The sequence below is a fragment of the Phascolarctos cinereus genome, unplaced genomic scaffold (assembly GCF_003287225.1).
Source record: "Phascolarctos cinereus isolate Bilbo 61053 unplaced genomic scaffold, phaCin_HiC Scaffold_1;HRSCAF=81, whole genome shotgun sequence".
Taxonomy (NCBI): domain Eukaryota; kingdom Metazoa; phylum Chordata; class Mammalia; order Diprotodontia; family Phascolarctidae; genus Phascolarctos; species Phascolarctos cinereus.
Genome location: NW_027555514.1, coordinates 113,143,809 through 113,158,889, shown reverse-complemented (window position 1 = coordinate 113,158,889; position 15,081 = coordinate 113,143,809). Strand labels below are relative to the sequence as shown.

The 15,081-nt window shown below is 36.6% G+C and overlaps 1 protein-coding gene across 4 annotated transcripts in view; it reads left to right on the top strand.

Moving 5' to 3' along the window:
* Positions 1-15,081, top strand: part of MKLN1 (muskelin 1) — a 237,763-nt gene that overhangs the window by 134,525 nt on the left and 88,157 nt on the right. For all 4 annotated transcript variants that reach the window (XM_021002257.2, XM_021002254.2, XM_078153678.1 and 1 more), the window contains one exon: positions 4,869-4,981. In XM_021002257.2, the coding sequence (XP_020857916.1) occupies positions 4,869-4,981 (113 nt within the window). The remainder of the gene's footprint in view (positions 1-4,868; positions 4,982-15,081) is intronic.

Genomic DNA, 15,081 nt, shown 5'->3' with positions numbered 1-15,081 from the left:
TATTAGGTTCTAGCATTTAAAGGTTCTAGGTTCAGTATTTGATATAGAATTAAACACAATTCCTACGTGCTGGATTTATATTCTAGGTAGACATTTCAAAAACATTTGAGAAAACTGATAATACTTGACCATTAAAAATCTATCTGTGATGACCATTGCCATTTCTTGTCTTTAAGCTTTTTTGCCTTCACTGGTCAAGGACACTTGATAAAGGTATCCAGAGGAATAAGAATATAAAGTTGTGTTAGTGGAAACCTAGGCAGTGTAAAATTTCTATATGCTGGTGGTGTGTGATAATTCTTTCTTAGAGCAAATTGGTTAGGACACCTGTGGAATATGGAAGTGTTTTAGAATAGTAGAAATAGAAGATATGTTAGAGATCATCTAATTCAACACCCTCATTTTTTACAAATAAAGAAAGTAAAACTCAGTAAGCCTGACTTTCTTTGGTCTTCAAAATCATGCCTCCTCAAGTTCTGCCTCATCCTGTAATTTCTCTCAGTGCCTGGAGCCTCTTCACCCTCATCTCTCTGTAAGGCCTGCTCCCCTTTTCAACAGGGGAGTTCTTGTTGGAGGCTTCATTTTGTGGAGGAGCCAAGGCTGGTCTGCCTTTGTTGTACTCCTGGCCTTGTTCCTGACTTGCTGGACCTCAAAAGCATCATTTTCCCTTGACCTCCTTCAGCTTCTTTGTTTGTTGTTTTCCCCCCATTAAAATGGAATTTCCTTGAAGGCAGGGATTGACTACTTTTTGCTTGCATTTGTTTCCCCAGTGCTTAGGACAGTGCCTGGCACATAGTAGGCACTTAATAAATGTTCATTTCCTTCCATATATTTTCTTAATCTCATAAGCTCCAATGGGATTGGCTATCATCTCTATATAGTTGACTTTCAGACTGATATATGGATTATTGAAAAAGGGTCTTATTATATACCTTTTCTCTTTCAGGCAGTATTCCAGGTGCTGAGATTGAGTTATTAAAAAATGGAATAGTCTTTGCTCTCTAGGACCTTACATCCCATGTGGGAAGATAATGTGTTTAGAGAATTAGTGTCCAGTAAAGGGAATTTTGTTCTAGTGAATCACAGGAATGGTGAGTGGAACCGTACTATTTTCAAAAGTGCTGGTAGTATATATTGAACTGATTCCTTTTCCCGGAGGAAGAGATGGAAAGCAGCTCAGGATGAGAGTTGAACGTGGGGAGCAGAGAAGGAATGGTTTATGTGGACAACAGAACAAAAGGCTGGATATTTGGGGTGGATGAATATTCAGCTTCAGCTGCTCATTGAAAATTTCCAACTGTATGTAGGCATCTCAAACACATAATAGGTGCATAATAAATGCTTATTGATTGAGTTCACTAGTTGTAGCAATTTGACTCATGTTGGCTTGCAGTCCATCAAAATTCCCAAGCTTTTTTAATAGTCATCAGGAAATCCCAGGGTGCTTTCTATCATATCCTGCTTACTTGCTCTTTATCCTTCTCTTAGTTTTGGATTAAGTCAAAAAGAAAGATGAACAAAAAAGAAAATATGAAGCTGAAAGAATTACTGGAGTAACTAGAGTTAAAAAGACTTATGATGGCTTTTAAGTAAGACTACCAAAGAATGCATGTTTTTCAGCACCATGTTTAACGTTTACAAAAATTATAGTGCTACAAAATTAATCCTCAAAGATCAACAGCATTTCTACATAATAATAACAGAACCCAAGGATAAAATAAAAAGAGACGGGGGGAATCCAATTCCAAATAACTACAAAATACTTAAAATATCTGGGGATCAATCTACCCAAACAAACAAGCAAACAAAAAAAGGCTTATGTAGATTCAGTTACAAAGTACTCCTTAAAGAAATAAAGAACAACTTTGATAGCTGGAGAAATATCTAGTGCTCATAGCTAGGTTGTGTCAATATAATGAAAGTGACATTGCTACTAAAGTTAATCCCTTTTTTAATGTTATACTAATCACATTATTGAGGATGATAAAATGACCAAATTCATTTGGAAAAACAAAAGATCCAGAATATATGGGAGATGATGAAAAGAGATAGGGATGATTATAAAAAAAAGTCATCAGAACCATCTGATTAGTTTAAAAAAATGGCACACACTAGATAAGGGAGAATCAGAAACAGTGGAAACCAGTGTTTGCTAAAGTGGAAAATATAAATTAATTAAGAAAAAACTAGTTATCTGATAAAAACTACTGGAAAAACTGGAAAGCTTTTTGGCAGAAATTAGACCAGCACCTTATACCATATTCCACAATACATTCTAAATAGATGCATGACCTTAATATTAAAAATAATTTTTAAAAATACAGAGAGAAGTAGATCATATAGCTCTCACAACTTTGGTTTAGAGCTGTATTCTTAACTAAATAAGAGAAGAAGCAATTACAAAAGATAAGCTAGGTAACTTTAATTATATGCAACTCAAAAGCTTTTGCATAGACAAAATCAGTGCACCTAAGATAAGAAAGGAAATGGTTGAATGGGAATGTTTTTGTATGAAATTTTTCTAATAAGAGTTTGGTACCTATAAACAATTTATTTATATATACACGTATGTATATGTATGTATAAGAGACTAATAGCCATTCCCAAATAGATAAGCGGGTCAAAGAATGTGAAGAAACAGTTCTCAAGAAAAATTACAAAGTATTCATAACAACATGAAAGAATGCTAAAAATTACTAATAATAAGAAATGCAAATCAAAACAACCCTGAAGTTTCATCTCACAACTTGAACATTTTCGAAGATGGCAAAAGACAGCAGTAGTCAATGTTAGGGGGTTGTGAAAGAATAGGCACACTAATATATTGTTGGTAAAGCTGTGAAATGACACAACCATTTTGGAAAGCAATTTGGAATGATGCAAATAAAGTGACTAAAATGTCCATAACCTTTGAACCACAGAGGCCATGGTTAAGAACCAGTGAAGCCATAATTAAGAAGAAAGTCCCCATTTACACTAAAATTTTTATAGCAGCACTATCTGTGCTAAGATTTGGGCACAAAGTAGATGCCCATTAATTAGGGAATGACTAAATTATGGAACATAAATGTAATGGAATGTCACTGTGGTGTAAAAGAGCTATATGTAAATAGAGCCATGTAAACAACATGCACAGTAACTACAGCAACATAGATGGAAAGAATGTCAAAATGCCAAAAATTCAGTAGTGAATGTATTGAAATCATAAAGATCAAGCATGAGTTGAATGGAGAGATATGAGAGGACACCTTCAACGTGCCCTTCATGATGGTGAGGAGTTGACATATGTTAGACGTTGCCTTATTTTCATACTTTTTCAGTACATTGATCAGTTGTATTGATTTTTTTTCCCCTTTTTTAAAATTACTGTTTGTTATAGGAGATTGCTCTCTGCAAGGGAAAAATAAGTGACACTGGGTATAACTATGAAGATGTGAGAAACAAGACGTTATTAAAAACTTTTTTTTTAAAGCTGATGAAGGGGCAGCTAGGTGGTGCAATGAATAGACCACTGGCCCTGGAGTCAGGAGGACCTGAGTTCAGATCTGGCCTCCAACATTAGCTGTGTTACCCTGGGCAAGTCATTTAACTGAGTGCCTCCCTTGCCTGCCCCCCCCCCCAAAAAAAAGCTGATGAAGCTGAGGAAATTGTAGTAACAGCAAAAAATAAGAAAGGTGTTTTTTGTTTATTTTTAGTGATTATGTGATATTGGGGAAGCTCCCGTTAAGGAACTTCCTCTACCAATGTGGATGGGCACCTTCTCTGAATCTTAAAGTCTTAAGCAGAAGTTACAAACAGGAAAGAGCTTTGGGAAAGGGAAAGTAATTTTTCTTTACTAAGAATTACTTTGTGTAGATATATCAATATTTCTTGGTACCTTTCATCTCTCCCTGAAAAACACATGCTTGAGCGTGTGTGTGTGTGTGTGTGTGTGTGTGTGTGTGTGCGTGCGCGCGTGTGCACGCACACATTCCCCTCTCTGCAAAACAGCTGTGCAACAGAGAAGTTAAATAATTGTGTGATAAAATACATAATATGTCAATATACTTGGCAGATTAATCAGAGAACAAATGCTTTGATACCAGGAATGATTTCTAAAATGATTTCTAAGATCATCTGAAGTGTCAAAACATTTAATTAAATCACTGTAGGGATTTTGGTTTCCTCATCTTTTGGCTGTACCAGAGATGCATGTTTTTTTGATATTCCCAAGGTTACCTAAAATATTTGTGACTTTATGTAGTAGAAAGAGCCCAGAATTTTTAGTCAGAGAACCAGAAATGAAATCAAATTTAACAAATCAATTTTAGGCAAGTGACTCCAACTCTGTTTCTTCATCTCTTAATTGAAGGTTTGTTACAAGATACAGTAGCTAAGGTCCCTTCCAGTTCTACTGAGCTCTTGTAACCATCTGACAGTTTCTCCCCCCCCCCACTATTTTATTAAGTTTTCTGTGGCAAGAAATGGTGTAAAATTTGCCACAGTAATGGTTATCTTGATGTGTTATTGCTACACCTTAGAAGCCAAGTTTTTCAAAGGGATTTTTAAATGTTGTCTAGTTCAGTTTCCTTGTTTTGTAGAAGAAGAAACTAAAGAACAAAAAAAAAGATATAACCTCTTAGGGCTAATGTTACTGCCATTCAGACTTACAGAGTTAAAAAAAAAAGTTGATAAGTATGGATAGATCTGCTGGAAATGTTATGATTTGTAAATATTGACCTGAATATAGTCTGAAAAATCTGCTCTGCAAAGGTATGTTTGGGTATCTAATTTTGTATTCAAAACTACTGGCTAAATGTAGGAATGGAGGGTGGTAATCTTTGACAATGTCTGTCTTTAAAAAAAACATATTTTTCTAATTATTATAGAGACTGTTTATTTGTTTGGTGGCTGGGATGGAACACAAGATCTGGCTGACTTCTGGGCATACAGCGTGAAGGAGAACCAGTGGACTTGTATATCTAGAGACACTGAGAAAGAGGCAAGTTCTGAAATATTTGACATATCTATTTTATTATGGTTTGAGGAATAGTAGGTGTATGTATGGATATTTTGAGGATGATTTATATCTCTTAAGTTTAACATGGTTGGTGTGAGGCTGTGATCAAATTTCATTATGGCGGGCCTGTGCAAAGGATGTCAGGCAGCCCACAAAAAATGTGGAAGATGTGAAAGAAAGTAAAGATGCAATGAGCTCTTTGTCCATGTGCCCCACTTAAGCTGCTTTCCACTAGTCACTATTGTGCCTGTCGTGAAACTTGGTGGGTGCTACTGCGCACTCTCTCCTATTTGTCGCATGACCTATAGCAACCAACCATTGTCAGTCTTTCTCTAGTCAGAGAGGAGCAAGATTCGTATCTTTTCACAGTGTTTTCAGTCGTTAACTGGCATTGTACGGGAGCAAAGTGAGTGCAGCCACTCGCCAATGTAGCTATTGCCCGCCATGCAATGAGCAACGACAGCAGGAGGGCTTCTGCCCCTCCCTCGCTGCGCAGCTGCCCTCCAAGTTACATGAGTGTCTGGTGCTCTCTCCAAGGTCAGACGCTCATTTCAGTATTTCTTTGCATGTGAGCAGTTGCTGTGGAGATTTTTTTGGTTCTAACATCAGTGTTTTTGGGGTGACTTTGTAAAATGGGTGATAAAAAGAAACAGAAGATCGAATCAGAACATAGAGTGATTTATCTGGAGTGGACAAATAGATACTTGTTTACTTACGTGAGAGACAAAATATTGTGCCTTGTTTGCTGAGAAGTAATAGCCATTCTGAAGGAATACAACGTCCTGACTTAAGCAAATTGGACACCAATGAAAAAGAAATTAAAGTATCCAAATTGTTGAAAAATCTCAGTGGGGAACAGTGGTTTTTCAAGAAAGTAAACTCAGAAAATGAGGCAGCTGCTAAGGTTAGTTTTCAGATGTCTAAAGAAATTGCTGCTGCTGGGAAGTCTTACTGAAGGTTACTTCGTAAAGAAGTGTGTGCTGATTGTAGTTGCTGGACTATGTCCTGAAAAAAAAGTGTTTTTGAGTAATAGTTTAATCATTAATTATACTTTTACTTGGAAAGTGAGATGCTAAAAACCTATCTGCAGCCCGAAGAAGTTCAGCTTATTTTAATTTTGGTCCCTACCTACTGCCAAGTTGTACAGGTCTGAGTTAAGGTACTGTATTTTCTAGGTGGTGGGCAGCTATGTGGCGCAGTGGATGGAATGTTGGGCCTAGAGTCAGGAAGATTCATCTTCCTGAGCTCAAATCTGGCCCAGACACTTAACAGCTGTGTTTGCCTCTTGTTTCCTCATCTATAAAATGAATGGGAGGGGTAGCTAAGTGGTGCAGTGGATACAGCAACAGTCCTGGAGTCAGGAACACTTATCTTCTGGAGTTCAGATCCAACTTCAGACAATTAGTAGCTCTGTGACCCTGGCAAGTCGCTTTAACCTTGTTAGCCTCAGTTTCCTCATCTGAAGGAAATGGCAAAGCACCCCAGTATTTTTGCTAAGAAAACCCCAAATGGGGTCACGAAGAGTCAGATCCTACTGAACAACAGCAGCAACAAAAATGTTCTAGATTGTTTTCTTCATTGTTCAGCTGTTTATCTTAAATAAAGAATTTCTCTCCTTCTTTATCTGCAAGTCCCTGAGGATATGATGCTGGGACCTTTTATGCCCCCAGGCCAAGGGAAGCTAAGGCCAGTCAGGTTGCACAAGAGGAAGAAGTCAAGGAACTCAGGAATGCTGAGTCAAGAAAATGCAGGTTTTGTTATGCCAAGTTTTTCCTGAATCTGTCTTTTATCATTTTTTAGTGATAAAATAATTCTGTTACGTGATTTGTTTATTCGGTGTCTAGTTGAGGGGCACTAATTTTGTTTCCAGGTTTTTTTGGGTTTTTTGCTACGATAGACGTTATTATAAATATTTTTGTATATATAGATACTTTCCCTTTTTGCTTTCCTTGGTGCATTTGTAGTCATGAGAATATATATCTTATCAAATATTTGTATCAGAATATAAAAGCCTAATGGTGAAGGCTATTCCTTTCTCATACTATCATCCAGTTTAATGGAAGTGAACTTTTACCTGAAAATGTCTGCTTTAGAGAGAGTGACAAGTATTTTGTATGGGTATCATTTAGAATCCACGTATATATGTTACCTAATATTCCTTGGATCCTTAAAAATGATAAGTCAAAACTATGATATGGATTAGGGTAGAGGAAGTTCACAGAAAAAATGTCAGTGTACAGTTAAACAGATAACATTACAAACAGGTTTGATGACACTGCAGAGGGACTTGGATGTGTGTGTTGTTTGTTAGTAACACAGAAAATGTTGTTTTGAGACAGTGTTGATCAAAGCCACATTATATGGCAGATGCCTGACTTAAAGCTTTTGAATAAGCTGGAAGTAAACTTCTGTAGAGTTAATCAACAGTTATTTATTAAGGATGCAACATGTGCCTGACAGTATTGCTGGTAATTAGAGATACATATACAAAGACTGAAACAATCCTAGTCAAAATGAGCTTACATTGTAATGGGGGAAGCCATAAGTATACGTACTTTTGTACGTACAGCATAAGTATAAAGTTAATAAATACAAATACATACAAAGCAGTGAAGTAAAAGATAATTTGGGAAGAAGAACACTGGCAGTTGAGGGAATCAGAAAAAGCTTTGTGCAGAGGAAGGTGTTTGTGCTGCATCTTGAAAGATAGGAACTTTGAAATGCAAATAAAAAGGAGGTGGTTATTTTAACTTTAAGACAGTGGTACTCAGATAAGTAATAAATTGCTTAATGATATTCAGAACAGAATGTGATAAATTTTTGTAGACCTGGGATAACTTCATTGGTATGTTAAGGATCTTTGTTTAGGATTTTGGCTTAAAAATAAATAAATATTCTTGTCCAGGTAATAGAATTAGATTGGTGGTGTTTTTGTCTTTTATCCACTGTAATTTGCTCCAAATATTCATTATTTAAGAGAGTAATATGTAGCTCTACAGAATAATCCTTCTGTAATGTTGATATGTTCTGTTTGTCCAAGAAGGTGTTTCATATGTGGTTTTTGTTTTAGATGATCAAATTGTTTACAGATTGCCTCTAACAGTGGAGTATAGTTTTGGGGGGAGAACAGAGAGAAGATTAAGGTTCTTTCATTTATGGTTCCAAGTTTTAAAAAATATCCTGATAAAGAAATTCAAATAAATCACATGACTGGAGACATAGTTTTGTCGGCTATTTGCCTTTTCTTTTTGATAAAATTTGACCATTTTTCTTAGATCTTTTTTTCCTAGACAGTAACATTGGTTTGAATTCCAAACCTTTGATCTTGCTATTATTAAAGGGTGCTTCTAGCTCTAAATCAGTACTTTGCTTACATTAAACCACAGATTCTTTATATTCTTTCCTTTTCTTTCTCATATTATTCTACTAGAGCAATCACTGATCTCTTTTACCTCTATAGGCAGCTCTCTGAAGCTATGAGACTTTGGTACAATGCATCTTTTCTTCAGAGAATATTCTAAATTAGTTCTACCATTTCTACTATTGGTAGAATCACAAGGAAAGCAATGTGGCTTAGTGGATATGGAGCTCTACTCAGAGAGTCAGTAAGACTTGGGTGCAGCACACTGACTGTGACTTTGCAAATCAGTTAAAATCTCAGTGTTGCAGGCAACACGAAGACTTATTGTATAAGCTATGAAATGGTTACCAACCTGCGTTACCTCTGTTGGTGTAGGTCACAGGGATGGGGAACTGTGGCCTTGAGGCTGCAGGTTCTCCACCCCTGGCTATAGGAGTTTCCTCATGGGGATTTTTCTGTCTGATGAAATCATAAGTCTAGATCCCTCTCTCTCTTACAAAAGGGGGAAGGAGAGGAGAAGGAGCATAGATTTTAAAATTTTTATTTACAGTATTTTCCCAATTATCAAGCTTTTTCCCCCCTTCCTACCTCCCCTGAAAAGAAAAAGAAAACCCTTCTAAAAAATAGATGTTATGGAGTCAGGAGGGCCTGAGTTCAAATCCAGCCTCAGACACTTGACACTAGCTGTGTGACCCTGGGCAAGTCACTTAACCCTGATTGCCACACCAAAAAGCAAAAAAGAAGGAAAAAAAAAAGAGAAACGAATTCAGTGTAGTCAAGCAAAGCAAATTCCCATGTTGGCCATGTCCAAAAATGTATCCCATTCTGCATATTTAGTCTGTTATCTCTCTATTAGGAGATAAGTAGCATTCTTTATTATTGGTACCCTGGAATCATGGTTGATCACTGCATTGATCAGAGTTTTTAGGGCTTTCAAAATTGTTCATGTTTATAATATTGTTAATACAGTATAAATTGAAGCATAATATTTTTTATTTGTTTATTCTTTTTGTAATTAATTTATTTTTAGTTTTCAGCATTCACTTCCAGAACCTTTGGAGTTTTAAATTTTCTCCTGGAGGGCATAGGGGGCAGAGCCAATATGGTGGAGTAAAAGCAGTGACTTGTTTGAGCTCTCCCCAAATCCCTCCAAATTCCTGTAAAAAAGGGCTCTAAACAAATTCTAGAGCAGCACAGCCCACAAAAAGACAGAATCTCTTGCTTTGTCCATGCTTGGATCTGGGTCACAGTTTGGGGTGGTGTTCCTGGGGCGAGGAGGAGTGCTAGCGTGGTGGAGCTTGTAGTGGTGAAGAGGAAAATCTTCCTCACAGTTTCAAGACAGAAGAGAGTGCTTGTGGTCACTCATTGACCAGAGCATAGGCCAGGAAAGGAGTAAACACTTCACTCTTGATCATACCACCTTGGAAGAACTGAAAATTTACAGGTCCCTAGAAAGATCTCTGAAAACAGCTGCACAAAACCTCCAAAGCTTGGAATAGTACATTTTCCACATTGGAAGCATATCCGTACCTTAACAAAAAGTTTGAAACTCAACTAATTAGCTGGGGAAATGAGCAAACAGCTCAAAAAGAGTCAGACCATAGAATCTTACTTTGGTGACAAAGAACATCAAAACATACAACCAGAAGAAGAAAACAAAGTCAAAGCTCCTACATCCAAAGCCTCCAAGAAAAATATGAATCAGTCCCAGGCCATGAAAGAGCTCAAAAAAGATGTTAAGAAGCAAGTAAAAGAAGTAGAGGAAAAACTGGGAAGAGAAGTGAAAGTGATGCAAGAAAATAATGATAAACAAGTCAACAGCTTGCTAAAGGAAACCCAAAGAAATACTGAAGAAAATAACACCTTAAAAAATAGACTAACCCAAATGCCAAAAGAGGTGCCAAAAGAGGTACAAAAAGCCAATGAGGAGAAGAATGCCTTAAGAAGCACAATTGGCCAAATGGAAAAAGAACTCTAAAAGCTCACTGAAGAAAATACTTCCTTAAAAATTAGAATGGAGCAAATAGAAGCTAATAACTCTAAAAGAAATCAAGAAATTATGAAACAAAGTCAAAATAATGAAAAAATAAAGGACAGTGTGAAATATCTCATTGGAAAAAAAACTGACCTAGAAAATAGAACCAAGAGAGATAATTTAAAAATTATTGTACTGCCTGAAAGCCATGAACAAAAAAGCCTACACATCATCTGTCAAGAAATTATCAAGAAAAACTGCCCTGATATTCTACAACTAGAGGGTAAAATAGAAATTGAAAGAATCCACTAATCACCTCCTGAAGGAGATCCCTAAAGGAAAGAAAATTGCTAGGAATATTACAGCCAAATTCCAGAGTTCCCAAGTCAAGGAGAAAATATTGCAGGCCAGAAAGAAAGAATTCAAATATTGTGGAAACACAATCAGGATAACACAGGATTTAGCAGTGTCTACATTAAAGGATCAGGGGGCTTGGAATATGGTATTCTGGAGGTCAAAGGAGCTAGGATTGCAATCAAGAATCACCTACCCAGCAAAACTGAGTATAATCCTTAAAGGGAAAAATGGTCATTCAGTGAAGTAGAGGACTTTCAAGCATTCTTAATGAAAAGACCAGAGCTGAATAGAAAATTTGACTTTCAAATACAAGACTCAGGTGGAACATGAAGAGGTAAACAGGAAAGAGAAATCATAAGGGACTTATTAAAGTTGAACTGTTTACACACCTACGTAGAAAGATGATATCTATAACTCATGAGACCTTTGTCAGTATTAGGGTAGTTGGAGGGAATATATAAATATAGGGCACAGAATGAGTTGAATATGAAGGGATGGTATCTAAAAAATAAAATTAATGGGTGAGAAAGGATTGTACAGGGGAAAGGAGAAAGGGAGAGGTAGAATGGGGTAAATTATCTCATAAAAGAGGGAAGAAAAAGCTTTTTACTGTGGAGGGGAAGAGGGGGTAGGTGAGAGGGAATGAATGAATCTTACTCTCATCAGATTTGGCTTAAGGAGGGAAGAACATACACAACCAATTGGATATGGAAATCTCTCTTATCTTACAGGAAAATAGAGGGGAGGGAATAAGAAAGAGGGGGGATGATAGAAGGCAGGGGAGATTGGGGGAGGGGGTAATCAGAAGCAAACACTTTTGAGGAGGGACGGGGTCAAAAGAGAGAATAGAATAACTGGGGGGTGGGATAGGATGAAGGGAAATAATAGTTTTTCATAACAAGGCTATTATGGAAGTGTTTTGCATGACTACATACATATAACCTGTATCAAGTTGCTTGCTTTCTCAATGAGGGTGGGTGGGCAGAAAGGAAGGGAGAGAATTTGGACCCCAAAGTTTTAAAAAATTGTTAAATTTGTTTTTATGTGCAGCTGAAAAATAAAATATACAGGCAATGGTGTATAGAAATCTGTCCTGCCCTACAGGAAAATAGAAGGGGAAGGAGATAAAGGCGGGGTGGGGTGGGGTGGGTGGGTGATAGAAGAGAGGGCAGGTCAAGGGAAGTGGTATTGAGAATGCACATTGTCTTGGGGTGGGGGGATGGGTGAGATGGGGAGAAAATTTGGAACTCAAGATCTTGTGGAGATGAATGTTGAAAACTAAAAATAAATTAATTAAAAACATTTCTCTCTCTCCCCAAGGTGGCATGCATTCTGATATAGGCTCTACATATACATTCCCATTAAACACATTTTCACATTAGTCATGTTTTAAAGAAGAATTAGAACCAATAGGAGGAACCATAAGAAAGAAAAACAGAACAGAAGGGAAAAAAAGCAAATATTATGCTTCGATTTGTATGCAGACTTATAGTTCTTTCTCTGGATGTGGATAGCATTTTCCATCATGAGAGTTTTGGAGATGTCTTAGATTCTTTTATTGCTGAGGAGAGCTAAATCTATCAATGTCAGTCATCTCACAGTGTGGCTATTACTATGTGCAACTTTTTCCTGGTTCTGCTCTCTTCTCTCAGCATCAGTCCATACAAGTCTTTCCAGGTTTTTCTGAAATCGTCTTGCTCATCAGAAGCATAACACTTTTAAAAGTCTCCTTGGAGATCATGTAATCTAGCTTCCTTATTTTAAAGATAAGGAAACTTTTAAATGGAGATGTTAAGTGGTTTGGCCAGCGTCACACAGCTGATAAGAAATCACAGAACCAGGATTCAAAATGAGTTATCCTGACTCCTAGGCTAGAGTTCTTTTCCAGAGAGGTAGCCCATTACATTTATTCCTTAGAGTACCTTATTTCCTTCAAGGCTCAGTTTAAGCACTACCTTATATATGAAGCCTTTCCATATCTGGTTAGTTCCTAGTTCCCTTCTTTGCAAAGTGATTGTGTATTTATTTTTGTATATGTTATGCATATACTTATTTGCTTTCTTCCTCAATAGAATGGGGTCTCTTTTCAGGTTAGGGCTTTTCATTTATTTCTTTATCTCTAGCACCAAATATAGTACCCTGCACATAGTAGGGGTGTGTGTGTGTGTGTGTGTGTGAGAGAGAGAGAATATAGATATAAATATATAGATATCTTAAACCACTCACCTGTTCAGGTAGGAGAAAATAGTTTTACCAGCTGTGAATATGTACTAGTTGAGCAGGTCATTGTACCTCTCTGATTCTACTTCCTTATCTGTAATATAGAGTAAAAATGCTTGTTATATTTAACTCAGAAAATAGTTATGAGAATCAAATGAGATAATTTATGGTGTGTTAAGAGTTTAAAGTTTGCAAAGCACTATATAAATGCCAGCTGCTATTACGATTCTAGCACACCACAGTTATTTTATTTTGGAAAGGTTTGTCTTAGATATTTTTAGTACCGCATGAGATAATTTTCCACATATTTACATGAAAAGGAACTGATATTTATGTAAAACATTTAATTCTTGTAAAATTCTTTTCAGATACTAAAAAAGTTTTACTTAGTTATTCTTATCATATTTTGTTATAAGTATTCTTCCTTTATACTGCCTGTTAAAGAGAAAGAAACAATGAGTTATGGACATACAGAGGAGGCACTTGTTTATGTGTCATTAGTTTTGCAAGGTATTTTGTGTTCAAAGCTAAACTGGTGCCTTGTGACTATAATCACTGAGATTACCATTACTTACTCCTCTGCTCCACTTTCCCTCAACCCCCAAGGGATTATAGAAATTAATTTCATTTCTTCTGGCTCTGTCCTTCATTGGAGCATGAGAGAAATCAATCTATCAGATATTGGAGAGGGTTGCTAGGGATGATGGAGAACTAGATTTCTGTGTGTTTGTGCAGAAATGAAAGGAGGATCACCAAAATAGGTCTAGTATGAAAAGTAAGTAGTTTGTTTAAAAAAAAAAGAATAAAATAAGTTTCATGTGGTTCAGTGGAAGAGCCCATTTTGGTGATGCTCCTGTATCTGATAGATTGATTTCTCTCATGCTCCAATGAAGGACATGAATTGGAATGTGAAAGTGGAGGCCAGGAAAGGGAATTTAGACACACTTATGGTGGGGAAACCCCTTAGAAGGCTTATGTTTAGTGAGTTAGATTAGGTGTCTCTTCCTAAAGGGAGAAAGGAGCACAAATATTCAGAAGCAGATAAAATGATTGACAGTTATTAGTTACAGCTTTTGCTACCAAAGGAACACTACCCACAGCTATATTTATCTTTAACTGACCTACTCATGATTGATGTATTCAAAAGTCTGTTTATTTTAAATTGGTGCATTTGTAAAGCATATATTGCCTGTGCATATTTTAGTATGAAACAAAATGTAATCTTCCCTGGATCATTCTACAGTCTAAATGGAACCTATTGTTTAGTGTGTGGTTTATATATGAGGATATATTTCTCTGAGCCAGACTAACTCTCTAACCCAAGGGTAGCAGTAATGTGGATGCACTATTACCCCTTTTATCTTTCTTTGTGCAAGTGTTTCATCAGTTGATCGTATACTATTAATAAACTATGTAGTTAGCTTAGAGTTGAGTGTGGCTGGATCTGTGTTTCTTAAAATTCTAGACCAGACTAATGGAAAGACAGTTGTGACTATATGATAAGAGGTAGTGATGACCTGAACTATTTTGTTGTCGGTGGGAATGATAGAGTCAGAATCAATTGGAAATGGCTGAACAAATTATGACTAATAAATAAAATGGAATATTATTGTGTCACACAAAGGCTAAAAAAAGATGGGTTCAGAGAAACTTGGGAAGACTTGAAGTCATGTAGAGTTGTTAACAGAACCAGCTGCAATAACATCATAAAATCTTTGTTATACTTAAAAACTGATTAATGCAATGACTAGTCATAATTCCAGAGAGCTAATGATGAATCATCTTCTCTTCCTCTCTCACGCTCTCCTCCCCTTCCTACTGTCCAACCTAGTGAGCCAGGCAATGAAGTAGAAAAAGAGAGGTTCTATAAGAAGGAAACCCAAGGGTGAGAAACTCTAGGAAACCATCAAAAACTGGTTGTCAGTGATTGTTGTTAAATACTGAGGTGAATGAAGACTGATTTAAAAAACACTTGGATTTAGCCATTTGGAGAAAGGTTGATGGTGTTTTCATAAGTGTTGTTTTGACCTGGGTGATTACTTTGGGGCTTATATCTGGTTTGTATTCTGAGGGTTCTAGAAGGGTGATTTCTAAGTAGCTTAGGTTTTATTGTACTCTTTTAGAAAACATCTCAAGACTACTTATCTCTAAGTTAGGAATCCTGAAAAC